Source organism: Chiloscyllium punctatum, chromosome 3 (assembly GCF_047496795.1).
Source record: "Chiloscyllium punctatum isolate Juve2018m chromosome 3, sChiPun1.3, whole genome shotgun sequence".
Classification (NCBI taxonomy): Eukaryota; Metazoa; Chordata; class Chondrichthyes; order Orectolobiformes; family Hemiscylliidae; genus Chiloscyllium; species Chiloscyllium punctatum.
The window spans coordinates 127,598,569-127,614,840 of NC_092741.1; the positions used below are offsets into that span (position 1 = coordinate 127,598,569).

General features: G+C 40.5%; 1 protein-coding gene across 3 annotated transcripts in view; it reads right to left on the minus strand.

The window, feature by feature from the left end:
* LOC140464913 (CUB and sushi domain-containing protein 1-like) overlaps positions 1 to 16,272 on the minus strand; it is a 2,358,623-nt gene that overhangs the window by 300,097 nt on the left and 2,042,254 nt on the right. For all 3 annotated transcript variants that reach the window (XM_072560545.1, XM_072560536.1, XM_072560527.1), the window contains exon 37: positions 15,395 to 15,499. In XM_072560545.1, the coding sequence (XP_072416646.1) occupies positions 15,395 to 15,499 (105 nt within the window). The remainder of the gene's footprint in view (positions 1 to 15,394; positions 15,500 to 16,272) is intronic.

Sequence of the window (16,272 nt, forward strand, 5' to 3'; positions counted from 1 at the left end):
TTTCCTTAAAGTCTATTCTATGATCTAAGAACTTTGGTTCAATTCACCTTTATAAATTCAAGTGAAAATGGATTTATCACCAACTGTAAACTTGTTTATTATGGGTCTATAGTCCTCTATTTAAGAATAAATTGATTTTAATATAATTGAAAATTATTTAAATAAATACACTGAATCTTGATGCCATCCAGCCCACTCGATTGGCACCATAAGCATAAACATCCACTTCCTCCAGCACCAACACTCAGTACACCAGCTACAAGATGCACTGCAAAAAATCATCAAAGATTCTTAGATAGCATCTTGCAATAAAACTCACCATTATCTGAGTAAGGTAAACCTGATTTTAAAATGAGCTCACAATAACCTGTGGACCAAAGAAGTTGAGTGCAGTTTGAAGAGCCCTTCCTAAATAGCACAACAGCCTGAAACTTGTAATATCAACTTGAGATTGTGGCTAGTTCAGTGCTTAATGAATAGAGTAGAAATGACAAACATGTAAAGTGAAGAGAGACATTGAATATTTAGCACAATCTGCATAAAACTAATGTAGGGAAGTAATAAATTAAGAAATGAGGTTGATTAATAAAATCCCAAAAACATTTTCACAGAAATCAGATGAATGAGCTGACCGTTCAGAGTCCTGTCCAGACAAAGTCTCAAGTATATGTACCAAGTGATGAATTCCAACATCAGATGTTCAGCCTAATGTGGAGCTGCATTGGATAATGGGTGGGTTCACATAATCCCAAGATATTGTCAGAGGCTGACTGGAATTTTTCAGTTGATCCCTGAGCCCCCTATTGGGCAGGCATTGGGAAGTTGGTGGAAAACTTGCAACAATATTGCAGGCAACATCAAGACCATCTTCAGCTGTCTGGTTGTAGCTGCAACCAAATGTAAGGTTATATTACAAATAGAATGTGCTGGACAAAGTTGGCAGGTCTAGGAATATTAGTCAAATGTTTCCATGTTCATGCTTCCAGGTTAAGGTGACTCTTCCTCAAAAGAGAGAAAAAGGCTGCACAGAGGGGGAGGTGAAGTCAGTAAAACAGATAGTGAGGGCGCTCAGTACAAAAGACAAATGAAGTGCTAATGTTGGAAAAACAGAGATAGGTATGTGAAATATGTGTAAATAATAGGTTTGTAGAGGAGAAAATGTTTCTGCTCTACTGACAGCAAGGCCAATAAGACAGGCTAGGGAATGTGGCAGTGGGCGAATGGTTGTAATCAAAATGGAGGGCAATGTTTGTGATCTGAACTTGTTGAATTCAATGTTGAGGGCTGAAGACTGTCATGTGCCAAAGCAAACAATGAGATAGTGCTCTTTCAGGTACAGTAGGCAAGCACCGAAATAAGAGAGAATCTAACCACTGTCCCTTGAAGTTTAATGGTGTTACCATCACTGAATGCCCCACTATCAACATCCTTATCCTTCCATTGATCAGGAACTCAACTGGACCTGCAACATAAATGCAGTGACTACAAGAGCAGGTCAGAAGTTAGTAGTAAGTGACTCATCACCTGACTCCCCAAAGTCTGTCCATTATCTATAAAGCACAAATCAAGAGTGTGACGGAATACTCCCCACTTGCCTGGATTGGTACAACTCCAACAACAGTCAAGAAGCTTGGTACCATCCAGGACAAAGCAGCCCACTTGATTGACACCATAGTATAAACATCCACTTCCTCCAGCACCAACACTCAGTATACCATCTACAAGATGCACTGCAGAAATTCATCAAAGATTCTTAGATAGCATCTTCCAAACTCACAACCATTTCCATCTCGAAGGATAAGGGCAATAGTTACATGGGGACAAATACCACCTATAAAGTCTCTCTCCAAGCCACTCTCCATCCTGACTTTAAATATATTTCTGTTGTTTGGTCAAAATCCAGGAATTCCCTCCCTAATGGCATTGTGGGTCAACCTATAACACATGGATTGCAGTGGTTCAAGAAGGCAGCTCACCACTACCTTCTCAAGGGTGATTAGGGATGGGCAATAAATTTTGGCCAGTCAGAGACACCCACGTCCCACAAGGGAATTATAATTTTAAAAAACTGTTAGCATGGCAGCAATATGATTTATTAAAATGCTAAGCATTTGGAAGGTCAGGGTCTTTCCTCTGCACAGAGTGGATGTGCTGTGCAGAACAATCGCCTAGTCTGCATTTGGTCTTGCCAATGTGAAGGAGACAGCATTGTGAACAGAGAATGCTGTATGTTACATTGAAAGAGGCACCAAGTAAAATGCTGCTTCACCTGGAAGAGTGTAAGGGGCCTTGTAGAGTAAGGAGGGAGGAAGTGAATGGGCAAGTGTTACACCTTCTCCAATTGCATGGGAAGCTGCCATGGTGGGTTAGGAACTGTTGCAGTGATGGAAGATTCCATCAGGCCGTTGTAAAGGGAGAATTGCTGACAGGGCAAAGGAGAGGAAGATGTCCCTGAGAATTGCTGACAGGGCAAAGGAGAGGAAGATGTCTCTGGTGGTTGTACTCTGTTAGAGGTGGTGGAAATGGCAAAGGATGAACCATCAAATAGAGAGATTGGTGAGGTGAAAGCGAGGACAAGGAGAACCTTGTCATTGTTCTGGAAGGGACGGAAGGGGTGAGGGCAGAAGTGTTAATAATGTGTCGGAACCCCTGGCGGTCTGGTACTGACAATTCAACAACTGAAAAATTGGAGGGAGAGCACCTGTCTCTGTCTCTCTCTCTCTCTCTCCTCACATATGTCAGACTCAAAGCCGGGTGCCCTCATACTGAACAAGCTGGATCAATGGCAAAAACCACACATCGAAAACATCCAAAGCTGAAAGGTATCTACTTAAGTAACAATTGCATATTTATTGTGGAACCATTCACAACATTCAAATGTCTCAATGTCTCACTCTTAGGCCCCTTGTACAATGCAAACTGAAAAATCCCATACTTTCCTTAATGTTGAGCTGGAAGGAATGGGCATGTTTCTCTCACATCTACGTAAAATAAGAGGGAGGTTACTGAAAATCCTAACTTGCCCAACAATCATAAGCTAACCATCCATCTGATTTAGCCTCTAATTCCTTCTCCTTTATCTCCCCTCAATGAACCAACTGTCCCACACATGAACCTAGTGTTTGCTTCATTATCACACCTACCCAGGCTCACTGGATGCTGATCATCTTTAGTATCCACCTGTCAATGCCCGCTCATGACCTGCTGTCAAAAGTTCCATGGCCAGCCCTCAGCTTAGCTAGACAAACCTGTCACAGCCTCTGGCACCTTCATTCCTCAAATACAGCGAGCACTACAGTTGCCTGACCTTCAGTAGTGCTTCACTGAATTCACTGGTGCTTACACTTGATGTTAGCTCAATTTATGGAAATAAAGTCAGAAGGCCAATAGTTGGATGCCTATGAATTTATGTGCAATGGTCAGGCAAATTTCTGGGTTTTTTTTGTTTAAATAATGAGAGGTAGGATGATGGAGGTGTGTAATGATATCTTTTACGTTTGCCATTATAGAAAATATTGATATCAGAATCTCCTTGGAAATCGTGCACACAACAATTGTGACTGATGAAGAAATATTGGAAGGTTAATTTAACAACAAAGAAAATATTGGCAAGTTTATAATGATCAGCCAAACGAGAATTTATCTTAAAGTTTTTTGATACTTTGTGTTAGAAGTGGGATTTGGGGTTTGAATAATTGTGTAGTGCTAACCCATTACAAGGTGGCAGCAGGAGGCTACAAGACAGCAAATATAATTTCAATCTTTGCAAAACTTCACAAGCATGGTTTTGGATTTTACGGACCCCATTAGATTGCTATTGATATAGAAAAAAAAATTGCATTATAATGGAAGCAATTCAAGCACATCTCACGACAGGAACAGCAATAAATCCACACCAGTGCAGGTTTATAAAAGGTAGGTCATGCCGAACAAATTTATTGCAGTTTTTGAGAGTGCAAAAGAATTGATGAATGATACCAATGTGGCTGTCGTTATATATCTTGTGTTTGTAGCACAATTTGGTGAGGTTCCTTAATGTTAGTTATGAGAGAATGATGAAGTGACAGATGGCTTTTTGTTTACAATTCTTTCTTTCCAAACCACTTAATACAATCTCTCATAAATGGACATGATTATTCACATAAATAATGAAACTGATGCGTATTACAGTAAACTGAAATAAGGTGTGCCTCACTTCTAGAATTACCTCCAACTCTTCATATAGAGTCATAGAGATGTACTGCATGGAAACAGACCCTTTGGTCCAACATGTCCATGCTGACCAGATATCCCACCCCAATTTAGTCCCACCTGCCAGCAACCGGCCCATATCCTTCCAAACCCATACCTTCTCCACATTCCTGTTTGAATAAGCCTGGCATTACTGCCTTTCATAAGATGATCAGATCAATGTTTTAATAATATTTAAAATGATAGTGGATTACATCAAGTTAAATTGGAAAACAGAATGACAAAGATAATGAAAATTGCTAAACATAATCTATGGAAATTTTCACAATGGCGTAAATTATATGTAACACTGGAAATTTTAGACAAATAGATATTTATGCTAAAAATAATATACATATTAATGCATGAGTTTTGTATGATTAAATACGGTACAAGAGAAAACTATTTAATGGTGCTACTTGAGCTGTTTCATCATTTTGTATCTCAGTAATTACTGTGTACCCTTAGTACAGCACACCTATGGGCCAAAACAGGCATCCACAATCAAAACCAACATACCAGACTACGTGGTCATTATCAGATTGTTGCTTGAGTGACTTTATTGCTTGCAAATTGGCCACTGTGCTTTCTGTACTGATGCGTACAGCATAGAGAAGACCACATAGAAGGCCCATGTTAGCTACCTAGCTATATAAAAAAAATCACTGAAGTTAAGGGAATTGGCATTAAGAGAAAGACCTCAGACAGAGAGAGCAAGAGAGAGAGAGTGAGAGTGAGAGTGTGAGAGTGAGAGTGAGAGTGAGAGTGAGAGAGAGAGAGAGCGTGAGAGAGAGGAAGAGAGAGAGAGAGAGAGAGACAGAGGCGGAGACAGATGCAAGTCAATAAGCAGCAGAAGAAAGACTGGAGAGGAGAAGCGAAGAAGAAGCACAATTAAGACATTTGTCTCTGGTTGATAGGAAGGCAAAACTAATCTGGTTGCTCTGCTTGATGGTGTTATCAGCATGTTCTTTTTGAATACATTTCCATCATTCCTGCAGAGCTCTTCTTACCCCGTGATAATGAAAAGGGCACATTTATAAATTTTATTCTAATATTAAAAGCTGAAGTGAGTTGATTTTCATCTTATCACAAGTGTCTAAAACTAGCTTTGCTGATGAACTACTTCTTAAAGAAATTGCTTTGCTTTTATTTCCACTGATTCCAATGAAAATCAAGGGTGGTTCCCATAATGGGCAACATATCTGCAACATCAGTCTCATTATGTAAGTTCTGCAAGGAGCATCTCAACATATAATCATTCCTTTCCTCCCATCAGGAATTTCTGGCTTTCCTGCCAACCTGCAGGCTTCAAAACAACAAGAAGATGTGCTCTAAACATAATATTCACAGTTAAATAGATTGGATTTAAACTAAGATTTTATTGGCGTCTTATTTGAAAATGTATCTGGAAAGCACAACTCAAACTTCTGACAAGTTATTTTAGTCATGTATTCCAACAGTAATATTCCCCTTTTTTGTTGCCTCCATTGTCATGAGAGCTCCATAATTGGGATGTTTTGTATACAAACAGTAATCACACATAGTGACAAGCAAATTAATTTACCTCTCCACGTTTGTACTAAATTATAATTCATTGCCACATGAGGGAACAAATGATTGTTGTGCTGGATTCTACTTGTTCCATAAATGTGTTTTACATTTTACAATACCTGATCAATTTTCAGATCAGAATAATTAATCAAGACAACCACACCTTAAATTACACATTTATAAATATATTTCAGAAGAAAAAAATACAAATAAGGTCATCAGTTAAAATGTGTTATCTGTAAGTTGCAGTCGATAATAATTAATTTTCATTTTTTTTGGAGTATTATCCAGGGTTTTGATATTTTCCCCAAAACAATAAAACATGGGGTAACAGTAAGCCATAGAGTCTGCTCCACCATTCTATGAGATCATGGCTGATCTGACAATCCTCAATTCCATTTTCTTGCCTTCTCCTCACAGCCCTTGATTCTCTTACTGATTAAAAACCTGTCTATCTCAACTTTGAATATACTTAATGACTCAGTCTCAACTGCATGGTAAAGAATTCTGCAGGTTCACAACACTGGTTTCCACTTGGCTTTAGTGAATTGAATAACTTGGTAATGGAGTTAAAAATCACACACACCAGGTTATAGTCCAACAGGTTTATTTGGAAGCACAAGCTTTCGGAGCACTGGTCCTTCATTAGGTAGCTAGCGAGCAGTGATCTGAGAGCTTGTACTTTCAAATAAACCTGTTGGACTGTAACCTGGTGTTGTGTGATTTTTAACTTTGTCCACCCCAGGTCAACACCAGCTGCTCCACATCATAACTTGGCGATGTTCACTTTAATAAATCGGTGAGCTGAAAGTCACAGCACCTAGCCAATAACAATAATCAGTATTTTCCCAACTGCACTTCTCTAATTAATGAGTGGGTTGATTTTGTGGGTGGAGCATGACACAGACAAAATTACATGAGAGACAGAAAACTGACATGCATGAGGCACATATTGTATTAATTTGGGAGTCACAGAGCAGCCAAAGACATCACATAGTATGTCCTGTTGTTGGATTTTTGTTGGTTCCAAGCAACTTAATTGTCTTTTTTTTATTTACTTGGGTGAACAGACTGCAGCAGAAAGACTGGCCAAAACCTCAATTTTGACTCTTCAGCCATTAATAAAGGCCATGCAGCCAGGCACAAGAAACCATCTTCTCTGATCTGATTTTCCCCTCATCCTGTTGGCTTTCCTCCCTCTTCATCTCTCCACTGCTACTGGAAGATGCTTCAAACTCTTCTGACGAACACACGATGAGACACAAAAAAGTATGAGGTACAGGACTTGAAGCTGTCTTGACTCATGTGCTCTTAAAACATTGCTCTCAAAAAAATGAACCTTATTTTTCAATGAGCTGTATTTAGTGGTTGCTGTTTTAAGGTGTAACTGTTCTGATGTGGTTAAAAATCACAACACCAGGCTATAGTCCACCAGGCTTATTTGGAAGTACTAGCTTTTGGAACGCTGCTCCTTCATCAGGCAGCTTTGGAGCAGGATCATAAGACACAGAATTTATAGCAAAAAATCATAGTGTCATTCAACTGAAATGATATATTGAACAAACCTAGGTTGCTGTTAAGTTTTTCATCTTTTAGAATGGGTTACAGGTTTCAGTTCATTAATATATAAATCCCAGAACTTCTTTGAAGTCACATTCATGAGATAACATAAGGTTTTATAATAAAAAAGAGACATCTCAGCTCAGTCAATGTATTAAAGGTGTGAGATTAGAGTCAGTCTGTATCCCAATCTTGAGTCAGACTGGTTCTATTTCCAAAGTAGGAATTTATAAATATTACATGAATTGACTGCCTGCATTGACTACCTGCAGATTGTGTGCTTTTTAAGCAAAATAGAGTGTATCTATAAATGCAAATTGACCCTAATATGTGTGTGCGTCCATGTCAGGGGGAGAGAGAGAGAATGTTCAAGAGTGTTCACCGGCACCTCCACATCATGTTCTCATTTGGTATTCACTGCAGTATTTAAAATACACTTGGCTGCCAGTAATTGCAAGAGGCAACAGCAGGGTCGGGTAGGTCTTGTTGATGGAAACTATAACTGTGGAGGGAAAGGGAACACCAATAACGGAGTAACCCTGGCTGGGGGAAATTGGTGGAATTGTATTGCAAAGGGGTGGAGGAAAGACAGAACATGAGGGACATTATATTGGGGAAAAGTATGGGATAAAGGGGAGAACAGTCCAGGATATTTAGCATGGTTCGGATAGTATTAGTATCAGGCATCAGAGTGAGATGGATAAAATGGAGGATGGGGAAATGACAGGAAGCATGGAATAGGGGATGCAATAAGAATGATATGGCATGGAAGCATTGGAAGGATGGAAGAGCATGGAATGGATCTGAAGAAGCATTGTTGCAATAAAGACATCATTGTGCTTTCATTGTAACTGTTTTCCAGGCCTCTGCTAGTATATGTTTAATAACAACATCAGCACTGTTATAACACTGATGTGATGCCTGGGTACCAACCACTGTGGTTAGGATAGACTGCTGCCACTAATCCTCTTTCCTATGCTTGTCTAAGGGGCTTCCTAGTCTGGGTTAAGGATGAACTGTGAAGCATGTGTCAGCAGTTGAGCTTGGTGTACTTGATAAAGAGGTGCAGTTTACTACCTTTCAGTAACTGTATTCGCACCACATTAACTATTAGGCACATTAATTATTACGAGCAAAAGGTAAGTAAGACACAAGCCTGGACCAGCTACAGCTTCTGTTGACCTGGATTGTCGAAGACTCTCAACATTGTCCAATCTACATCTGTGGCTATGTTAAATATCAACTTCACCCTGAGCTGAAATTAACCCTATCAAATCCATAATCTTTCAAAAACTAAAATACCATTTATATTCATAAGATCATCATCCCATTTGGCAGGCTTCAAGAACACAAAGTTTAAGATTTTATGAAACTTTGAATGCCCTAAACTGTAGGTTTTAATCAGAACTCTTAAGAGGAAGGTTAAGCCAATATCCATGGGCTCCAAAACTAAATGAAATCTTTTTTTGGGCTTCAGAGTAACTGACCAGATTGAAAGGAGAACCATGCATTTATCTGAGAACATATGATAACATATATTATCTAGAACTCTGTGGGAAGCTAGAGAAGTGATTGCTGGGCCTCTTGCTGAGATATTGGTATTATTGATAGTCACAGGTGAAGTGCCAGAAGACTCGAGGTTGGCTAACATGGTGCCACTGTTTAAGAAGGGCGGTAAAGACAAGCAAGAGAACTATAGACCAGTGAGCCTGACCTCAGTGGTGGGCAAGTTGTTGGAGGGAATCCTGAGGGACAGGATGAACATGTATTTGGAAAGGCAAGGACTGATTAAGGATAGTCAACATGGTTTTGTACATGGGAAATCATGTTTCACAAACTTGATTGAGTTTTTTGAGCAAGTAATAAAGTGGATTGATGAGGGCAGAGCAGTAGATGTGATCTATATGGACTTCAGTAAGGCGTTTGACAAGGTTCCCCATGGGAGACTGATTAGCAAGGTTAGATCTCACGGAATAATGGGAGAACTAGCCATTTGGATACAGAACTAGCTCAAAGGTAGAAGACAGAGGGTGATGGTGGAGAGTTGTTTTTCAGACTGGAGGCCTGAAGCCAGTGGGATGCCACAAGGATTGATACTGGGTCCTCTACTTTTTGTCATTTATATAAATTATTTCGATGCGAGCATAAGAGGTACAGTTAGTAAGTTTGCAGATGACACCAAAATTGGAGGTGTAGTGGACAGCGAAGAGGGTTACCTCAGATTACAACAGGATCTTGACCAGATGGGCTAATGGGCTGAGAAGTGGCAGATGGAGTTTAATTCAGATAAATGCAAGGTGCTGCATTTTGGGAAAGCAAATCTTAGCAGGACTTATACACTTAATGGTAAAGTCCTAGGGAGCGTTGCTGACCAAAGAGACCTTGGAGTGTAGGTTCATAGCTTCTTGAAAGTGGAGTTACAGGTAGATAAGATAGTGAAGGTGGTGTTTGGTATGCTTTCCTTTATTGGTCAGAGTATTGAGTACAGGAGTTGGGAGGTCATGTTGCGGCTCATGTTGAGGACAATTGGTTAGGCCACTGTAGGAATATTGCATGCAATTCTGGTCTCCTTCCTATTGGAAAGATGTTGTGAAACTTGAAAGGGTTCAGAAAAGATTTACAAGGATGTTGCCAGGGTTGGAGGATTTGAGCTATAGGGAGAGGCTGAACAGGTTGGGGCTGTTTTCCCTGGAGTGTCGGAAGCTGAAGGGTGACCTTATAGAGGTTAACAAAATTATGAGGGGCATGGATAGGGTAACTAGGCAAAATGTTTTCCCTGGGGTCGGGAGTCCAGAACTGTAGGGCATAGGTCTAGGGTGAGAGGGAAAAGATATAAAAGAGACCAATGGGGCAACTTTTTCACAGAGAGCGTGGTACGTGTATGGAATGAGCTGCCAGAGGTGGAGGCTGGTACAATTGCAACATTTAAAGGGCATTTGGATGGGTATATGAATAGGAAGGGTTTGGAGGGATATGGGCCGGGTGCTGGCAGGTGGGACTAGATTGGGTTGGGATATCTGGTCGGCATGGATGGGTTGGACCAAAGGGTCTGTTTCCATGCTGTACATCTCTATGACTCCATAACATCACCGGGATATTGGCTGGGGTGGAGAAGTTAGTTATGAAGAAAGGCTGAATAAGCTCAGGTTGTTTTCTTCAGTTCGATCAAGGGCTTACTCCAAAACGTCGATTCTCCTGCTCCTCGGATGCTGCCTGATCCACTGTGCTTTTCCAGTGCCACACTTTTTGACTCTGATCTCCAACATCTGTAGTCCTCACTTTCTTCCTGTTATCTTCAGGCCAGAGAAGGTCGACAGGACCCAGACTGAGGTATATCAGATTGAGGGGCATGGACAGGCAGGAGGGGTAGGACCATTTCACTTAGCTAATGATCAACCCAACGAGGGTTCATAATTTTTAGATGAAAGGTTTAGGTTTAAAGGGTATTTGAGGAAAAGTACTTTTCATCCAGAGGTAACATGAACTTGTTTGATTTAACTCACTATTCACATACATAGACGTTTATGGGTCTGACAAAATGCGAGAGCTGAGAATGGCTTTTAGGATCAAACTGCACTGAGGTTAATGTATGAAACACACTTCAACAGCATTAACTCTGAGCCAATATTATGTCTATAGATGGATGCCCAAGGGTTACTCTGTAACTTAACTAAACATATTTAAAGGAAAATGGGTGCAGCTCACATCGGACTGAATTTTGCACAGAGGGATAGGATCGCCACTGCCTGCACCCATACACACTAATACCACTGGGCCTTCATGCTCAACGTCTACTCAATTTGAAAGAAACTTCCCCTTCTGAGAACTGGGGCTCAATCAGATGATGCGTATTCAGTAAAGATTGCCTGATAAGGATATTCGCTCAACCCAAAAGTAGCTGTTGCTTAAAAGGAGGTGGCAGCCAGATTTAACATGCTGCGAAATATATTGGTTTCAAGTGCGAAGTCATTTATTCTTGGCACTGACATTACTTATCCCTCAAACTGACTCCCTTTCCCTTCCACAAGCCAAGTGGTGAAAGCTTTGCTTTCCTTACGCCGAGCCTGATTACATTTCTTGTGCAGTTGCAGCCATTGGACAGACCATGATGTGATTTGTCATCTATCACTTGTTTCATTGACTTATTGTATTTGTTCAGGGGATATGGGCCAACAATTACTGACAATCGCTAAATGCCCTTTAGAGGGTGGTGGTGAGCTTCCTTCTTGAACTGCTGCAGTCTTTGTCATGTATGTATACTCACTCTGTTGATAGAGAGAGTGCTCCAGGATTTTAACCCCAAAACAATGAAGAAACAGTGATATATTTTCAAATCAGAATGGTGGGACAGCCAGAGGAGAAATTCATGTGTCTACTGCTCATTTATTTCAAAGGTGACAGAAGTCACGGGTTTGGAAGGTTGGTTCAAGGAGTTCCTGAAGACCATTTTGTCCATGGTACATACAGCTGCGAAAGTGCACAGGTATTACAGAGAGTAAATGCTGAAGACGGTGGATGGAATGCCAGTCAAGTGGGCTGTTTCACCTTGCATGGCACTGAGATTCTTGAGCATTAAATCCATTTTATTCTACGAAAGTTGGGGATATTCCATTACACCTCTCAATTATGCCTTGTGGACAGTGAACAGGCTTTAGGTAGTCAAGACATGAGTAACTGGCTCTAGAATTCCAACCTCAGACCTAGACTTGCTGCTTCTGTATCTATATGGTATTTGCAATTAAGTTTTGAGTCATTGTAAACCTGAGGGTAATGGGGATTCTGTGATGGTAATTTAATGTGAAGGGGAGATGGTTAGATTATCTCTAATTGGCGATGGTCATTGCCAGGCACTTATTGTCATTAACAAAGCCTGAAAGCCACTTAATGTTTTTGCTGTATGTGACAATGGACTACTCCGTTGTGTAGGAGTTACATATACAAGCAGTATGATGCAATCAACTGTGAACATTCTCAGCTCAGAGGCTGGGAAATTGTAGCGAGCAATTCTCCGCACTCTGTAAATCCTGTTGACTTGCACTTTCCTTCTGGAATGGAAGAGGGGTCATTTTGAGAGGGCAAATAACTTTGGCACAAAATATACACAGCTTAGTTCTTGATACATCTACAAAGAACAAATCAGGAGTATGATAGAAAATCTCTAATTACCTGGATAATGCAGTTCCAACAATACTCAAGAGCTCAATGTCATCAGGACAAGGCAGGCAGCTTGAATAGCACCTTATCCATAAACTTCAACTTTCATTCCCCCAACCACTGATGCAAAGTGACAGTGGCATATATCATCTACAAGATGCAATCCAGTAGCTCACTAAGGATCCTTCAACATCTTCCACACCCACAAAGTCTACTATCTAAAAGGACAAGAGCAGCAGATGCCTGGTGCTATCACCTGAAAATTACCATCATGACTATATCCCCATCCCTTCAAAAGTATGGAACACTCCTGAATTGAGCATGACATCTATGAAGTCTTTGAAAATCTAGTATTGATAGGACTCTCTGCTTGTTGGAGTCATACCTAGCTCAAAGGAAGAAAGCTGTGGCTATTTGAGTTTGATAATTTCAGCCCCAGAACATTGGAGTTCCTCACAGTAGTGTCCATGGGCTAATCAATGTCTACCGTTTCATCAATGATCATCCCTCCAGCTTAAGGTCAGAAGAATGGATGCCACTGATAATCGTACAACATTCAACACTATTTGCGACTCCTCAGATACTAAAGCAGCCTGCACCCATCTGTAGCAAGACCTGGACAATTTCTAGGTTTGGGCTGATAAGTGACAAGTGCTATTCACATCACACAAATGTTAGGCAATGAAAATGTACTAGAGGGAATCAAGCCATCTGTCCTCGACATTCAATGGCATTACCATCTCTGAAACACCCACTGTAGCATCCAAAGGCGATTACCATTGGTCACACACTAAGCTGAACCAGCCAAACAGACTCAGTGGCTATAAGAGGAGGTCAGAGGCTAGGAATTCTATGGTGAATAACTCACCTCCTGTCTCACCAATACCTGTCCACCATGAACCACTTGTCTGTTAAGTACAGCTCCAACACTCAAGAAGCTCAGCACCATTGAACTCCAAAGCAGCCTACTTGATCACTGCTCCCCCCCCCCAATATCCAGTCCTCTAACATCGATGAGTGATAGGAACACCAATGAACTGCAGCAACTCACCAAGCCTTCTTCAAAAGCAATGTCAGAATCTGTGACCTCTAGCATCCAGAAGGACAAGGATAGCAGCTGCATGAGAACACCATCATCTGCAACCACATGGACTTGTGGTTCAAGGAAGCACTCACTACCACTTTCTCAAGTGTAATTAGGAAAGGGCAATCGTTGCTGGCATAGCAATTATTGCCAGTGCTACACATGTGCCAGTGATACACATATTCCGTGAATGAAGAAGATTATTCATACATAGCAACTTCAATATAACTTGGTAGTTATTACATGAAATTATGTGTAAGCTTTAAGGGAAAGTGCATCCCTCACTGTCAGATATTTGTGGCTTTTAAAATATTGCACAAACTACTCTCGCCTCCAATAAAAAGGATAACACATTTTAAATATTCAGTAGTCAATGAAGAGAGATGCATAAAACATAGTCACAATTGGAGGATAAACGTGGTACAATTTGATTTATGATTTAAACCTATAATTGCTATTTCAAAATTATGAATTCCATGCAGCATTTAATCGAAGAATAAAAACAGCACCATTTTTTGGTTGTTATTACATACTTAGCTGCTGTCATTGGAACGGATTTATTCGAATGAAACCAAATTCTGTACTGATGGGACACAAGTTGGTATGAATAACTTGACTCAATGTCAGCTGGTTTAATAGCTGCAAAACTCAATGGCAAGAAGCTATCAGACCAAATAAGCAGATTGTACTCAAGGACATTGTTCATTTTTAGATGTCTCAGATTAATGCAGTTGATTGCAAAAATTGGACAGATCTTGATTAGCTTTTCAGATTTTCTGTGCAGCATGTTTATGGATGTCAGTGCTGCCAAAAGGTATGCTTTGCCCTGTATTGAGGAGACCATCTATTCAGAAAATGTAGCATTTGCAAACAGAGTCTAGAGCTGCTGAGAACTCTTCCTGAAAACGATTGTTGCAAATGATTCCATGTCATCAGTTTTCAGCTTTTTCTTAAATGGTGGAAGATTCCTGATTATCATTCAGTTTGCACTGCCTGGTGGGCTGCACTGCAGCCCAGTGTGGGTCTGGATGCTGTTATCTTTCCAATATCTAGTTATCTGGGTGTTCGTTGTGAGAACTATGAAACTGTTGATATTGCAATCCATCCCGCAAACCCCAGTTCTATCATCCTTCTGGGATTTGCAGAGGGTGTATGGAGCATATATCTGTTGTAACTCCCGCACTGGCATGACCCATGCAAATTCCCTCGATCTACTCCTCTGGCTGGAGGCTCAGCAATGACATGTCTATGAAGTTTCAGTCTGCATCCCAGCATTGTGCCCAGGCCACATGTACATCTGAGGTCAGCTGTTAGAATAGCGCTATTGCTGCTTACTCCTTATCTCAGAACTGTGAGTTTGAATTTCCTTTGTGCTCACCACTTCTTAAGCTTAAAACTGCAATCTTTGACTGCATGTTGCTGAGAACTCATTCTTATTAGGAACTGTGTTTTAAAAATGTCAGATCATGTTGTGCGTTGACAGTCAGAAAAGGTCTTCAGCAACCAGAGATTGGTTCAAACTGTGGTCTTGGCAAGTATGAGTAAGAATTAACCCCCATTGTGCTACAATGTCCTGCAATAACTGTTTTGCAAAAGTGCACTGGCATTCACAATACGAAAAGAAAATCAAAGGCATAAGAAATATTTAACATTGGTAAGAGAATTCAAACTATACCACAGTATGTACATAATTAAAATGTAACCGGTTTAAAATGTGTGATAATGCCTTTATAAATCACATAATTCAAGACTGGATTTACTACAAGCTCAGTTCTACTGCTGGTACCTGTCAGCACAAATGCTATGTGTGCTTACTTTTATACTCCAAGTGATAGCCAGCTGCTGCCACACTGATGTCAGAATGAAAATGCAGGTAGAGCTGATTGGAGGTGCTGTTCAACAATGCAGGGACCGTGGTACCTGAAATGAAAATCATTCTTTCAATCTAACTATATCACAAAAACAATACCTAAATTTGACTCTTCCAGTTACAATAGCTGGATTCCTAATTCACAACTATTGTGAGTTACTTGATTGCTCATATTCCTTCCTTATCTCTGTTCAATAGCCAAGTTATCTATATTAGTAACAGAACTGCAGAGACTATTATATTTTACCAGGCTAAGGAATAGGTAGAGAAAACATTGCATCTCAGCCCTCTATTTGACATTCACTACAACATGACTTTCACTATTGTTGAATTTGTTGGATCATGCTGGCTATCCTGGTACTCTGGGTTCGCAACAAAGGTAGATGAATGGGAAATGCTATCCGTATTTAAAAACTCTGCTATGCATAGGTTGAGGTGGACCGACTTGAGATTAAAGACTCTGCTTTCCCCTTTTACCTCGCACTGTGCCCTTCATCACTGTACCGTCCCCTAACCTAGACTGTGACAAGCAACAAAATACATATTTCATCAGCAGTTTGCATATGTAAGGTTTATCTGTTCTGAGCACCTTAAATGATCACTTCCTTTACAATTTATGAAGAAACAGGCAATGCAAAGTTACAGATCTGGCCAAAATTATAGAGTTTACAGGGGACACCTTACTGCAAATGGGCAAGGTGCTGGTGAAACCACATCTGGTGTACTGTGGGCAGCTTTGGTTTCCTCACTTAAAAACAAGACACAACTTCATCTGAGGCACTCGGAGGAGGTTCCTTCGGATGATCCCTCCTAATATGGAGGG